The sequence below is a fragment of the Carassius carassius genome, chromosome 40, assembly GCF_963082965.1.
Source record: "Carassius carassius chromosome 40, fCarCar2.1, whole genome shotgun sequence".
NCBI lineage: Eukaryota > Metazoa > Chordata > Actinopteri > Cypriniformes > Cyprinidae > Carassius > Carassius carassius.
The window spans coordinates 2,482,713-2,498,431 of NC_081794.1; the positions used below are offsets into that span (position 1 = coordinate 2,482,713).

General features: G+C 38.7%; 1 protein-coding gene across 5 annotated transcripts in view; it reads right to left on the reverse strand.

Moving 5' to 3' along the window:
• mprip (myosin phosphatase Rho interacting protein) overlaps positions 1 to 15,719 on the reverse strand; it is a 52,652-nt gene that overhangs the window by 12,033 nt on the left and 24,900 nt on the right. For 3 of the 5 annotated variants that reach the window (XM_059531695.1, XM_059531693.1, XM_059531694.1), the window contains exons 9-16: positions 10,669 to 10,776; positions 8,442 to 8,498; positions 7,146 to 7,214; positions 6,961 to 7,050; positions 6,292 to 6,401; positions 5,663 to 6,203; positions 4,570 to 4,707; positions 301 to 2,811 (exon numbers count right to left, since the gene is read on the reverse strand). In XM_059531695.1, coding sequence (XP_059387678.1) covers positions 301 to 2,811; positions 4,570 to 4,707; positions 5,663 to 6,203; positions 6,292 to 6,401; positions 6,961 to 7,050; positions 7,146 to 7,214; positions 8,442 to 8,498; positions 10,669 to 10,776 — 3,624 coding nt within the window. The remainder of the gene's footprint in view (positions 1 to 300; positions 2,812 to 4,569; positions 4,708 to 5,662; positions 6,204 to 6,291; positions 6,402 to 6,960; positions 7,051 to 7,145; positions 7,215 to 8,441; positions 8,499 to 10,668; positions 10,777 to 15,719) is intronic. The other 2 variants (XM_059531696.1, XM_059531698.1) reach the window with 2 other exon arrangements.

Sequence of the window (15,719 nt, forward strand, 5' to 3'; positions counted from 1 at the left end):
ATCAGACGAATGGATTCTTAATTGTTCTCCACTGGACTTGAATTATCTAGGAATGGCTTCTTCAGTGAGAGAATGGTGTATTTTTCTCTCATTACAGTTGGCTCATCCATACCTCTAGCATTAAACTGTACATGCAAACCTATTGTTAGCAGCCATGCATCACTGGTGAGAAATATTAGGCCAGACCAAAGCACCACAAAGCAGGGTTAGTATGAGAAAAGAAGGGGAAAGGATCAGATTTAGGGTTGCCACATGAAGTCAATACAGACGGAGAACAGCAAGGACACGGAACTCCTTGACCTTTAGGTTTTCCAGGTCTTTCTGGTATTTCAAACGCAGCAACGTCACTTCCCCATCACGATCTCGCAGATTAATTTCTTCAGTCAGTTCGGACAGCCGGGAAACAAGTTTTTGGATCCGCATTTTGAGGGAACTTGTGTTCGGCTTGCCATCCATTGCAGGTTCGACAGGACCGACAGCATCCATTAACTCTTCCATCTCTTGATTGAAGTGTGCTATTAAGTCCTTACGCTCAATCTCGTGCTTCTTCTTCAGGTTCTCCATGCACACTGTCAGAGAGTCGATCTCTTTCACGTTTTCCTCAGATCTCAGTCTCAGAGTCTCACCAGCCTCGGCCACTTCCAGCCTCAGCTTTTCTGCTTCTAGCTCATACACCTCCTTTAATTCTCGCAGCTCCTTCTTATGCTTGGCCACCAGGTCCTGAAGCTGTATGGCCTTGTCCAGAGAGTCAATTCGTTCACCTTCGATCTGAATGTGGGCTACACTGATGGGACTCTGGACGCTTGACATCACCTGCTTCTCAGACTCGAGTTGTGTTCTCAGATCAGCACAATTTGCACACGCAGACAGGTCTGATGGTCTTGCCTTTGGCAACATTTGAAGAACTACCAAAAACATGCATGTTATGTCCATTATGGCCTCATGAACATACTCAGACCAGGTTCTTTGAGAGCCACAGCTTGACACAGTCAAAGCCAAGGACTGAAGCTCCTCATTTTTTTCCCTAAGAGCAGAAGCCGTGTGATTCAATAACGCAACTTTCTTCTGAATGACTTCAGTGAGAGTTTTCATGACGCAGGGGTTGGCAGCATCATCAAGCAACCGATTCAAAAGATTCGGTTTCATTGTATCTTCAATCAGTGCATTTCCATATCCAGCGCTTTTTTCTGAGCAAGATGCAGGTTTTGCGTCACTTTGAAATTCTTGGAGGTTGGAGAGCTTATTCATAAGCAGCAGCATTTTATTATCCACTAGCATACGTTCTACAACATTCCTTAGGGTTTGCTCAACCTCTGAGCCTTTCTGACAGTCCTCTAAACCAGCTAAAACCTTATGCAGAATCATTCTCTCAAACATCTCCATCATTCCTGCATGATTCTCATCCAAAATGTTGGCGTCCATGCCAGTGTTGGACAAATCTGTCTTACTGCCTATTACCAACATGTCAAGTAGATGATTAAGAGATTTAGACCTGCTCTTGAACTCTTCCACCACTTTCTCAATTCCACCTTCATTTGTGAGTTTTTGCACCAACTCTTGGCACCCAATTTCTGTTCCTGGTTCACTACCAAATATACCTTGAGTGCCTGCCTTCTCTTTCAACGTCCTAATTTCCTCCTGAGCATCTACAAGCATCTGACTACACATCCTTGCTGTCTCTTCATGTTTCGCATTCTGGGACTGAAGTTCTCTACAGACCTGCTCAGTATTTTGAAGCTGCTTGTACTTCTCTGAAAGCTTGGACTGAAGGACCTCCAATTGGCGCTTGAGGTCGTCTGTCTCCGAATCTAACTCTTTATCATCTTTTTCACTCTCTGCCTCCTGAAATCCAAGACCCCTAAGCGTTGCTTCTTTAAGTTGCAATCTCTTCTCTGTATCTTTCAAAGTATTACCAAGAGTTTCCAATTTAATAAGAGCCTCTTGTAGCTTCTGTGACTTTTCATAGAGTTCCCGCTCATACACATTTTTCTCGGCGGTCTCTTTGTTTTCTTGCTCCTGTTCCATGTTGGATTGTGGATATTGCTGACTGCTACGTAAAGTACAAAGCTCAGCTTTCAGCCTGTCTATTTCTCGATCCGCTTCTATCAACTGGTTCATAATTTCCTGATAGCGCTGATTCAAAGCTACATTTTCGCCCGCGAGCAACTCCACCTGCTGCGACAGATCCAGAGGATCTTCTCTCGAGCAGCTTAATACAAACGAACTCTCCATTTTCTGCCTATGAACTCTTCCCAACATGTCCTCCATGGTGACCAAACGAGCTTCATAGTCCCGAATACAGTCCCCAGCCTTTTCCAAGCTTTTCCTCGTCTCATTCTCAATCTCCTGTTGGTTCTTGAGGCTTTCCAACAGTTTCTGCGTCATTACTCCTACTGACTCACTTCTTTCCTGTCCTTGAGGACTTTCTACCCAAATGTATTCGCTATGCAAAAACATGAGCTTTATCAGCTCTCTTAATGTCAGAGGCTCACTGGCATCTATCAAGCTCTCTAGCTCTCTGATCTTTCCCTCGCTATCCTGAAGCATGAAGCTGACCGTTTTCTGAATGGAGTTTGAGGGACAGACCTCGGTGGTAGCGGGTTTTTTGGTGTCAGAAAGATAAGGTTCCTTTGCGGGCCAGTGTGAGAGAGAAAGGCCAAGCTGTGCCTGCATGTTGCGCTTTTTCAGTTCTTGAAGCTGCAGGATCTCTTTGGTTTCCTGGTACTTCTTTGTTAAGCTCTGAGCTTGAGAACTAACCAGTTCAGTCCTCTTCATCTGGGGCTCTGTCTCAACACTCAAAGGGGACTCCAGCTTGGAAAAGGGGACCAGACAGTTGGTTAACAGTCAGCACAGATGAACAACGCTAATCAAATTCTAGATTATAATTAACAGTGTTGAGGATTTGAGGTAAATGTACATTTAATTACAACAACTGTGTCGAATCAATCTATGAAGGTTAAAGGGAGTGTAATTTCATTTAGCTTCTTTCATGGAATAAGGCGCATTAGAACGCTAAAAAAAAAAATGGCAAAAAGTTAGTAATTCGAAACAATGCATGCATATTAAAAGGTTAAAGAGTTGTTTCATGGGGTAAGTAACGCAAAATTAGTGCTAGCTAAGAATGCCAGAACAGTTACATGCCATCCAGTTAAGCCTGCAGGCCTTTTGAGGAACAATTTAACCTAAACTACTGTGCAACCCCTACTGTGTCTGTTTATAACAAACCTGAATAAATAAATACGTAAAAGACAACCCTTTAAAACTAGCTGATGAAGATGAAAGTGTCCTGGACGGATATTCAACATATAGCATCAATATTTTGGAACAATGCCATGCCTAAGATAAAAATCACCACACATTTGCTTTTAAATTATATATGCCTTAATTTTGGTATACTGAAAAGATATACTACAAGAGGAAATAAGAAAAAATTTAGCTACTTATTGCAATAAATAATTTTGAGAAGTCCATATTAAGCTCAGAAGACAATGCAACAATATTTTGAACAAAACACTAAAGACAAACATACACGCACACGTAACACACACACACACACACACACACACACACACACACACAGACATATTATATAGCATATATGGAAGAAGTCAAGAATAAGGTTAAAATGAAATTAATAAATGTTAAATATGAATAAAACACATCATGCATGTATTCCTGATTAGGCATCTTTTCATATGTCGATGTTCATGCAGCACTATTCTGCAAAAGATGCATTCTTAAATAATTTTCAACACCCTTAAGATACACTGATACTCAATGCTTTTGAGAAAATACAAATATGCAAGAGATCTGGCATGGAAAACTTTGTCTTCCTCTTATTTTCATTACATAAATACTACTAATAAAATATTGGTCACGCTTTACTTTTATAAGTAGTAGTATTTTTAATGCATTAATTATGCCTTGTAATGCTCCGTACAATGCATTGAATGATCTCGTTAGTAACCTTAAAAACAGATCAAATATAATACTTATCTATTCATTATTACACCTTTAGAAAGTAAAATGCATTAAAACACATGTCAAACAAATCCTCAAATATTATAATGCATTTTTACTTTGTTTACAATTATTTATGATTAATGCATTACAACATACATTACAAATACCTTTTTAGTCAATTATACACAAAGGTTTTAAGTAAAGTGTGTAATACAAAATGTAAATGTTTTCCAGTAATTTAAGTTTGATCATTGAGTATGAATGTATCTGGAGGGCACTGTAAGTTCAGAGTATTTTTTCATGCCATCATTGCATATTTATTAATTCATGTTCAGTTATTGTTAATCATTTCTAAGTTGGAACATGCAATAGAGCTTGCATGTAACTGACATTTTTAATGCCATTTTGCTTGAACATGGCAAGAGGAATCTTAAGTAGAGTGTTTGTTTACATGCAACAGTCTCTAGTCATGCAAAGCACGCGTTTGCAGCTTCGATGATAAAGATGGAAGCCATGTGTTTGTTCTACTCCTAATAATGACACACAATGTGTTCAATCAGGCATTAGCTGAATACGCCATGAAAACATGACATAGATGTGGCCTACCGGTGAAATGTAACCAGCACGGGTCTGCTGTTCACGCTCGAGAGCGTTTTTGAGCTGACCCTCCAGCTCCAGCTTGTGCCGATTGGAGTCCATTAAATGCTGGTGGCAGCTCTCCAACTGAGCTTTCAGCTCTTCAACCTAACAACGTCCACAGCACAAAGAGAAGTTATGATCTGAAATCATATCATATTTCAATTTTTTTTTACTCTGGTTGTTTAAACTAGGGCTGTTGAAGATTATTTTAGTAAAATAACGGCACGCTCTCCAAACCTGTCTGCCATCTTACACTGATGCAGTTATTGATGAACACGATTCAGGACGACTGACTGAGTGATGGAGTATTAAAATGCAGTTATATTACATTTACATTTTATTCATTTGGCTGACGCTTTTATCCAAAGCGACTTACAATTGCTATATATGTCAGAGGTCACACGCCTCTGGAGCAACTAAGGGTTAAGTGTCTTGCTCAGGGACACATTGGTGTCTCACAGTGGATTCGAACCCGGGTCTCTCACACCAAAGGCATGTGTCTTATCCACTGCACCAACACCACCCACAAAAAAATATCATATATATAGTATCAATATCACACCAGCAAGAGTGCAGTTTCTCCCCAATAACTGCAGCAGTGCGAATGTTATATTGCTTTATAACAGTTCAATAAACAAGAATTTAATATTCTGCTAAATTTTATACACGATTGTCAATATTTAGCTTTTTCACAAACAAAAACAGTTCCAAACAAAGCCACAGCAGAATTGTTTTCTGAACACACAGCTGTGATTCGTTCCTGAATTAATCAAAGAGGATTCAGTGACTCATTCATAAAGACTTCTGAAAGAATCATTTGTTTTACTGACTCGGTTGAATGAACGATTCAAATGACTCACCGCCACCTAATACCACTTTCAGTTTAATATTGAGTATCATTTGACTTGAAAACATTTCAATACTCTTTTCCTCATCTAACACAATAACTCCTAATGACTTCCTTTAAAGAGGGAGTGCTTTCCAAGTCTAAACTGATGCGTAATCTTTTGACAGCCCAAGTTTAAAGTTGTAACTGTGCAGTGGATTTTGAAGCCCGAACCCCTTTTTTGTAGCTCTCGATGAGTTTCTCCAGCTCTGATGCGTCTCTGTTGTGGTGTGTGGAGGGCAAAGGCACCCTCCTCTCCTCCCTGATGGGTGTCTTCTCCACCTGCTGCCAATGCTGCTCGATCTCGTCCTCCACTCTCTGCTGCCGCTCCAGCGATGGGGGTGGAGCATCTACCTGGACCACGCCCACACTCTCAATCTCCATCTTTGCGGGATCAGCGGGCGGATCAAAGGACGAGCCGGTGACGCTCTCGTACCTCCTCCGTCTCTCCTCCCTCCTCTTGTTTCTCTCGGCTAGCTCGGCCTGGAAGGTGTCGGCCTCGTGCGCTCTCTGCTGCGCCAGAGCCTGGGCGATGGGACGAAACTCGGCCCAGTCAAACGTTTTGGAGCGTCCTTCTCGCCTCCGTTCTCTCGCTCGACTCTTCTTTAATCCACCTTCCCACTCAGCCGAGGCTTCAGAGGACGGGGAGTCCTGAGTGATGTCAGGACGGGCGAGACTCTCAAACGGGCCACAGGAAGCGTGCTCATCTGTCAGGCTGTTTCAAGACATTTTATATGCACAACATAAATGATTTAAAGGCAAAAAGCTATTTTTGTGCTTCTGCATCATGTGTGGTAACACACCTAGCAACATCTGGTGCAGTGGACGGCCGGACGTTTTTCATAACCGCTTGGATCCAGTTGCGGCGTATTCCTGCAGTCATTGCGGAGAGTGTGTGCACCGCCTCTTGAGTCTGATGAGAGAAAAAATTGAGCACAAACAGATGAGAATAGTCTGCTGGTTAATAAATCCCTCAAACTCTTGGAAAACAATAAAAAGACACATTCAAGTCAAGAACTATCTGTCTCTGCAGTGCTTGGATAATCCATTGCAAGGCATCAGAACCAACATTAATAACATGACATGACAAATAAAATAAATAAATATTAAATAAAAATCCATCAAATAAAACAAAATATTAAATTAAAGTCTCTATAAAATAGTAAGTCCATGAAATATAAACTCCTTAAAACAAAGTCACTAAATTAAAATTAAGGCCCATAAATTAAAATGTCCATGAAACAAAATTAAAAAAAAAAAGTTAATAAAGTACAGCATAAATAAAAAAAAGTAAAAAAAAAAACAAACAAAAAAAAAAGTCCATAAAATAAAAACTCCATAAAACTAAATTTTAATAAAAAGGTCCATAAAATAAAATAAAAGTCCATAAAAAAAAAAATCCATAGAATAAAAAGTCCATAAAATAACATTTCATAAAATATGACATAAAAATAAGTTTCAGACACACTTACATGGATCTGGAAGCCATAGTTCCGTTGAGCTTGATATTCTGTAACATTATAGCATGTGCTGAGATCAATCTCTCCATCCAGATCAGACGCCTGTTGATATAAAACAAAAAATATGATTCAGTGATCATTACAGAAATAAGGCTGATTGCCAAATGAAAATCTGGAGGAAAAACATTGTGAATTACCTCTTCAGCAATAGAATCTTTGTAGTATCGTAGACTGTGATCTGTCAGCACAAACCAATACTTCTTCCACTAAAACACAAATAATAAAATAGCAAACAGATCAAATATAATGCAGATAAAAATGAAATTGATCATATTAGAGCGAGCTCTTGGTCTGGGAGGATCCTGCATGTGTCTGATGTACAGACGGGTTGTTTTTAAGACATTTATACTTCTTTAAAGACCACGGTGATAAAGTGGAGAGACTCTATCCTTTCAACTTTGACCTATTGCTGCAGTGCAATCAAAGTGTCCTCTGTCCTTTAAAAGCATCAACGCTTTGAGTCAGGGCCATTTGAGCTGAACAACTTTGATCAACGTGAAGTCAGAAAGCCGATCAGTGAGTAGAGATGATGCATTTAACACCAAGAACTTGTTCTGTAAACACTGAACATCAAATACAGAGGCCAATAAGAGAATTTCACTTATTATATATACAGATAGAAATTTTCAGGAAATTATGTAATAATAAATAATGCAATGTGATGCAACAAAAACCAAAATCGCTGACCAAACTTTTTATATTAAACAAGCCCAAAGCTTGATAGATAGAAAAACACAACATTATATTTTATTTTCAATTATATTAGTATCTATATTTGAATAAATCTGTCATTAAAAAAATTATAACAGCCACCATTTAAATGTCTATATTTCCAAAATGTATTAATGCATAATTCAAATTTCATAAACCATGCCTTATAATTTTGCATTTGAGCATTGATTTTTTTAAATACATTTGTCTAATTTATTATTAAATAAACTTTTCATACTAAACTAAATTATATCATTTTATAATTAAATACAATTTTAGTTTTTGGCTAAATGCAAAGAAAATTTTGTTGCATCACCATAAACATTATATTATATTTTATAACAAGTATGAAATAATTTGCATTTATTGTTATTACTATAAATATTAATAATAACTGGTATTATTATTATTAATATAATGAAATATTAATAAAACAGCAATAACACCTACATACAATAATAAAAAATAATAATACTGAAAGATTTTAATATAATCTTTTTTTTTAAGGAAATAACTATCAAATTAAAAAGCACTATATTCAGTAATATTTGCAATTCTTTTATATATGTCTATTTATTTATTTACCAATGCTGTGAAAACACTGAATATTCAACACTTTTTCCCAGCACTTAGATTCAGGATGTAATTTCCGTACACTACTGTCAGATCTAATCAGTGAAAGATTATTTTTGTTAATCGTTTACACAGAAACATAAGCTCACCTGGCCCTGTTCATCAAGTTTCACCATCCAACCCTTCTTGAAGTTCAGCAGGTCTGGCTGTAATCCAAAGAGAAACGGTTGTAAATATAAACAGAAGCAGTGGAGCTAGGTGTGTGTGGTGTGTGTGATCACACAGATCTTCATGCATGATGAGCTGATCGGATGAATGTCAGGTGAGCCGAGTGAAAAACAGCCGCTGCTGAGCATTTACTCACATCCACGAGTCTTCATTTCTACACACACGTCAACAAGCCCTTTCTGCTCTTTTGACACTCTTGGGTGACAGAAAAAGATGCAAGCCAGGGTGTTTTTCTGGACTACTTGACTTGACAGTCACGTACAGCGGGTAAAATACGTTTTGAACACGTCACCATTTCTCTCAGTAAATATATTTCTAAAGGTGCTGTTGACATGACATTTGATATTATTCAATGTATAGATTTTAATAGTAAAATCAGTCCCATTCACTGAGGCTCTTAAATTTAAACGCTGTGATTGCATAATATCAGTATGTAATTAATTGCAATAGTAGCCTATGTAATTAAAATGAATTTCAATACATTAAAATATTGTTATTATTATTATTTGTCACATGTTGCAGACCATTTTCCTGCCGTGAGTAATAGGAAGATTTTCCAGCCGACAAACACCGAAAGTCTCTTTCATACCTGCAGGAAGCACTGGTTACTGACATCTGGTGAAAATGTCATAAATGTCAACAGCACCTTTAGAAATATATTCACTGAGAAACATGATGACGTGTTCAATACTTCTTTTACCCGCTGTTCTTCCAGTCACGGACCGGAAAAACACACTCCACATGCCAGTTCAGAGCATCTGTACTTCACAGCTCGCTGAGGAGCAACACGACAGGCTTTTGTGTGTTAAGAGTACTGGACACACACACACGGAGAGAGAGAGAGAGATAAGGACTGCTCCCCATACACACGGCGAGCTGGAGTTGACCTGGGCAGGAGAGAGGAACATGTGACACCCCGAGGAACAGGACGTCTAAGGACTTAAAACAATGAAGTACACAAATAGCACAGAGAAACAAAAGGGTGACCAGGATTAGTCTGAGTGGAGATACCAGCAGAAAGGTTCAAGGCTCAAAGACAAATTTTATATATATATATATATATATATATATATATATATATATATATATATATATATATATATATATATATATATATATATATATATATATATATATATATATATATATATATATATATATATATATATATATATATATATATATATATATATATATATATATATATATATATAGATAGTTTAACACTTGTTCATCAGTGTTACTTTAGTATTACTGATATAGTATTATTGCTTTTAATTAATATTTTGAAGTAATTTATTTTTATATTTGCCATTAGAATTTTTTTCCCTTTTTTATTTTCATATTAATTTGAAAATAAAAACTGAAATTGATATACTATTGGACTTTTTATTAGAGTATTTTGTAAATTTTTGTATTTTCCATTTTCATGTTAAGTTTTATTAATCTACATACTATTAAAGTTTTTATTAATATCTTGAAATTTTTTATATTTTCCTTTTCATTTTAGTTATAGTTTATACATTTTTAATTATAGTTTTTACAATTATATAGATCTTTTTTTGTTATAATCTTTTTTTATTATTACTTCGTCTATATATATTTTTATTTATTATTTCAGTGTTGATTTTTTCTTGTAATTATTAAACGATAACTATTACCAAATGACTTTTACAACCTCAACTTTGCTTTATGTTATTTACTGACTCTGAGAGTCACCAGAATTCTTTCTGCTTGTTGGTCACACCACATGACTTCTGACAAAAGCTTTTATGCAATACATAAAGTATGGCACAATAATGTTATTTAAAATAATAAAGATGCCAATAAAAAAGGACACCGGATGACATCACTGTAGTCCGTACAATGCATTAAAAAGCAGCAATGAGTGATTTCTTTCCTCAATCTGATGCTAAAGTCTGTGTAAATAGAGAGGTTCTTTATATTATGCTGTCTAAAATATTCCAAAACAGTAGTCCATCTTTTCCTTCAAATCATGCCAAATCCTGCTGCTGCTCTCTTTAACCTTTGAACCTCAGAGAACAACAGAGCCACTGTGGAGGATCTGACAGCGGTTCAGCTCACACACAATGATGGCTGATTATAATGGAAAAGGCTGAGTGATGCTGAGAGATGGATCTGTCTTACGGTCATGACTGATTCGGTGGTCCTCCGGTCCAGTGATTTGGCTCGTCTCAGAGGCGGCAGGGTGGAGGGATGGAAGTCTAAACCCTGGGCCGGGTCCATCTTCTGCTCCTGAATGTGTGAAAGAAACAGAAGACGATTTACTCTTTATGATGTTTTAGTGCACAGAATACAGGGAAGGTAGCATCACTATTGCTTACTTGATGGAAGTCAAGCAAACTACAAGAAAACCACTAATCTGTCGATGTCTGAAAGTCAATAAATCATTTTTTTCATGTTGTCTGAAAACCACTAAATGGCTAGTATTGAAATGCTATACACTAGTGTTCACACGATTGGAGTCAGTAAGATTTTAGAATTTTTTTTTAAACGAAGTCTCTTCTGCTCACCAAGGCTGCAATAATTTGATCAGATGTGCTGTAAAAAAAAGTTAAATATTATAATTCAAAACAAGTGCTTTCTATGAGAATAGATTGTAAAATGTAATTTATTCCTGAGATCAAAGCTGTATTTTCAGCATCTTTCCTCCAGTCTTCAGTGTCACATGATCTTCAGAAATCATTTTAAAATGCTGATTTGCTGCTCGAGAAACATTTTCACCATTATCAGTGTAGAAAATCAGTTGTGCTGCTTCATAATTTTGTGGAAACTATGAAACGTTTTATTTTTCAGGATTCTTTGATAAATGGAAAGTTCAAAAGAACTAAAACAGAAATCTTAATTTGAAAAAAACGTGCAATCTTTTGAGACATCTTTACTGTCAATTCTGATCGATTTAATGCTGCCTTGCTGAATAAAAGCATGAATTAATCAAAATTAAATATATTTTGAAAGGGAGTAATGCATTTAAAAACAAAACATTTGCAAAATATCACATTTAAGATTCTCATTAAATTAGTGTCAACTTAAAATGAGCATTAAATGACGGCAAAGGAAAACAAAATGTAATGCATGCATTATACAATTTCCGATAAATAACCAACATTGACCAACACCAGACGGTCTCTAATGAAGGACAATGAGTGATAAATGCATCCATACAGACTGCATTAGTCATAATAGTATTTATTAAAGGGTTAAATCAAATGTTAAAGTTTCATTCAAGAGTTTGTGGACTTGTTTATCCATTCGCTGAAGATGTTTTGCCTGACGTCTGAGCAGCTTGTTTGGACAGAGATGCATAATTAGGTCCATCTGCTGTAGAATAATATCAATACTTGACAGACACTCTGAGGATCACTGACCTCCACAGCAGAGAGGCTTCATAAACAGTTAAACTGCCTTCGAGTCCGAGGCAGAAAACACCAGTAACACATCAAAACCCTGGACGGACCTTGAAAGCAGCACAAACAATAACAATCTTCAGCTTGAGAAGCTCTCAGCTTCATTTTAGATTCAACTTGAGCCTTGGTTACACTGACAGATGCGTCTGCTTGCAACAATAATCCTTGTTATTATTCAGAGCACTTTGGCTTGCGAAACAAATGCTGTGTGTGCTCCTTCAATGATCACACACTCGTAAAACCCTACGCAGCGAATGGACGATACTATCAGTAAAGAATGTCATAAAAACAAGAGGCTTGATCAAAATCTCTATTGCTCACATTGTTGAGAAACCACCAATCCTTGCACTGAACCAGTGTAAGTGGAAACAGACACAAAGGAAAGTGAACTTATACTAACACGACTAGTAGGCATGTGTGCAGCAGACTTATTTTAATGGCGCCAGTGTGACGCGGAGGAGACAAATTGTTGAATAAAGTCATTATTGTTCTATTGTTTGTTAGTATTCTCGTAGCTTTGTAAAATTACGGTTGAACCTCTGATGTCACATGGATTATTGTACCGATGTCCTTGCTACGTTTCTGGAACTTGATTGTGTTAAGACACTTGCTGTTTGTGGGTAGGTCAGAGAGCTCACGGGATGCATCAAAAATATCTTCAATTGTGTCTTCCGAAGATGAGGTCTTACGGGTTTGGAACCACATGAGGGTAAGTAATTAAGTAATTAAAATTTTTGGATGAACTATCCCTTCAAGGCAATTATTTAAAGGTGTAGTATGTAATATTGACAGCTAGTGGTGGAAATGGGTACTGCAGTCCAAATTCTAAATACTGGCGGTGTTCAAAACATGTGGGTTGCCAGATTGAGGATACGCAGTAGAAAAAACAAGCTCAGTTCACATTTACATTTAATCATTTTGCAGACGCTTTTATCCAAAGTGACTTTGAAGCAATCATTGGGGTCATCAGGTGGGAACCCTGCTTCATCGACGTTTCATTGATTTAAGCCCACAACATCTCCAGAAGGCTCAACAGTGTACCCAGCGTCCCAGGTACACCCCCCTCCATGCTATACCCTCTATATCCCTGATGGGCTCTGCATGGCAGGGGCGTCCTTCTCCCTGAGTCGGGCCTAAGCCTGATCGCATACCATCTGTCTCTACCTTTCTGCCCAGATGGGATCCTTGTGATTGATCCAGAGCCAGTTACTGCTTTTTTCAGCAGCACTTGATATGGACTTGATGGCCTGTTGGAGAGAGCAACCCGTCGCCCCTATTTTTTTCAGCAAACTGGTGGTAGATGTTGCAACAAATCCCCTGCATCCCACCTCTACTGGAAAGATGCTGGTCTTCCAGCCGTTCTGGGATGCTTTAGCTGTCAGGTCAGAATATTTGTTCTTTTTCCTCTCATAAGCCTCTTCGACCCCCTCTTCCCATGGTACTGTTAATTCGACAACATATACCAGCTTTGATGTTAGAGACCACAGGACCATGTCTGGCCGGAGTGTTGTAGCCACTATTTCTGGGGGAAACACAAGCTTCTTATCAAGGTCCACTTCCAATTTCCAGTCCCGCGCTGATTGCAGGAAGCTTGCAACTTTTGTTGTTTATAGGATGCTCTGGATGTTGGCCAGCTGGTACAAAATTTGTAAAGTTGACCTGTCCTGCCAATGTTTGTGGGAGGTTGTTTGTGGTGGTTCGTCTCTGTTCTAGTATTGATGCCAGTTCTCTAAGTACTTGGTTATGCCGCCAAGTATAGCGCCCTTGGGTGAGACTTGTAGTGCACCCTGATAGAATGTGCCCCTAGAGATGCAGGTACTTGACACAGGGACAGGCGGGATCTGCCCTCCCATGCTGTACTTGTCCAACCACATCTCTGAAGTGAAGCACAGACTTTGCACTCTGAACAGCTTCTGATGGAGTCCACTTCCTTCCCGCTACCACTCGGGGGGCCGCTGCTCGAATGACTGCATCCTCGGATTCAGTCAGGGTTATGACGAGCCTTGCCTTGGTGCATATGAACTCTTCCACGAGCCTTGTGATTGGTAATTCCAGCTTGCCATGTCCATAAAGTCCGACGGAACTTAAACAACGTGGAATTCCCAGCCACTGCTTCAACTGTGTGCTTATCAGCCGTTCCAACTTTTCAACTTTGGTGATGGGGATCTCATACACAGTGAATGGCCACAAGAGTCTTGGGATTATGCCAAACTGAGAGCACCACACCTTAAGTTTTCCTGGTAACAATGTCGTGTTAATGCGCTCCATATACATGTTGATACCATTTTTTTTTTTTTAGATGTCCAAACTGCTCGGTGTCTCTGAGTTTCGTATCATACCATCTCCCCAAGCTCTTTGCAGCCATTTTTAAGACTGTTGGTACAGGTGTTCCGCCGACATGAAATCTTTGGTCTGTGACTTGTCCTTTCACGATGGAGATGCTTCTGCACTTACTGGGCTTTAACTTCTTCCTCGCCCATGTTATATTTTGAGCAGTCTCTTGGTGCAGGGGACAGTTCTCCTCCCACAACCCATTTTGAGGCTCTAATAATGATCTCCATTGCCAACGTGAAGGCTAATGGGGAGATGGTGCACCCCGCCATGATGCCTACCTCCAGCGGTTGCCAACTTGTGGTGAAGCCTGATGTTGTAAGGCAAAACTGTATATCCTGGAAGTAGTGTTTCACTAGATTTGTGATTGCAGTCGGCACTTGGAAGAAATCAAAAGCATTGGCCAGATCGAGGGACAAGACATGTAGATCTTTTCCTTCTTTCTTTGCAGTCTGGATTTGATGCCAAATGATGCTATTATGTTCAAGGAATCCCGAGAAACCTGCAATACCAACCTTTGGGATTGATGTGTAAATGAAATGGTTTTATTTTAAATACTGTGTCAGTCGTTGTGGCAACACACTGAAAAAGATCTTGCCTTCAATGTTCAGCAGGTTTATTTGGCGAAACTGTTCAATGGTGGTTGAGTTCTTTTCCTTTGGGATGAACACCCCTCCCGCTCTACGCCAGGCTTTCGGGATGATTTGCTTGTCCTATGCCACTTTCATGTTTTTCCACAGAATTTTCAAAACATGTGGAGCGTTCTTATAGACACTATAAGGTACGCCGTTAGGGCCTGGTGCAGATGCTGATCTTGCCTTTTTCACTGCCTGCATCACCTCGCTCAGCTTAGGAGGGCTGATATCAAACTGATGTTGTGGGGGGGATATTGGAGGGATGTCAGTGGGGACAACGATCGGTTCATCTTTTTTTTCATCAGTATAGATGGTTCTCAAATACTCTTCAACCTGATCTTTTGATGTTTTCAGGGATCCACTCTTCTCCTTTGTGAATATGCCTTTCACAAACTTAAAAGGGTGTTTGTAGAAATTGGTTCTGTCTTTTTCTTTCTTCTTCCGATGCATCCGTAGGCTTTCTGCTCTGAGCATCTTTGAGAGCCTGTGCTTTAGGTCCTCCTGAAGGAAGTTGATGCCTTCCCTTTCTTCTACTGTTACCTTTCTCCACAACTTTCTTAGCCGTCGCCTCTCTTTCACAAGTTGTTGAATTTCTTGCAGCCGACGGGCCTGGGGGTGGGAAGCATGTCTTTCTTTCTTACTTGCTCCTTCACTCCACATTTCTTCTCTCCGTAGCTGTAGATAAGGTCGCCCAAAAGGGAATCTAAAATATCTTAAACTGTGTTATGAAGATGAACGGAGGTCTTACGGGTTTGGAACAACATGAGGGTGAGTCATTAATGACATAATTTAGATTTTTAGGTGA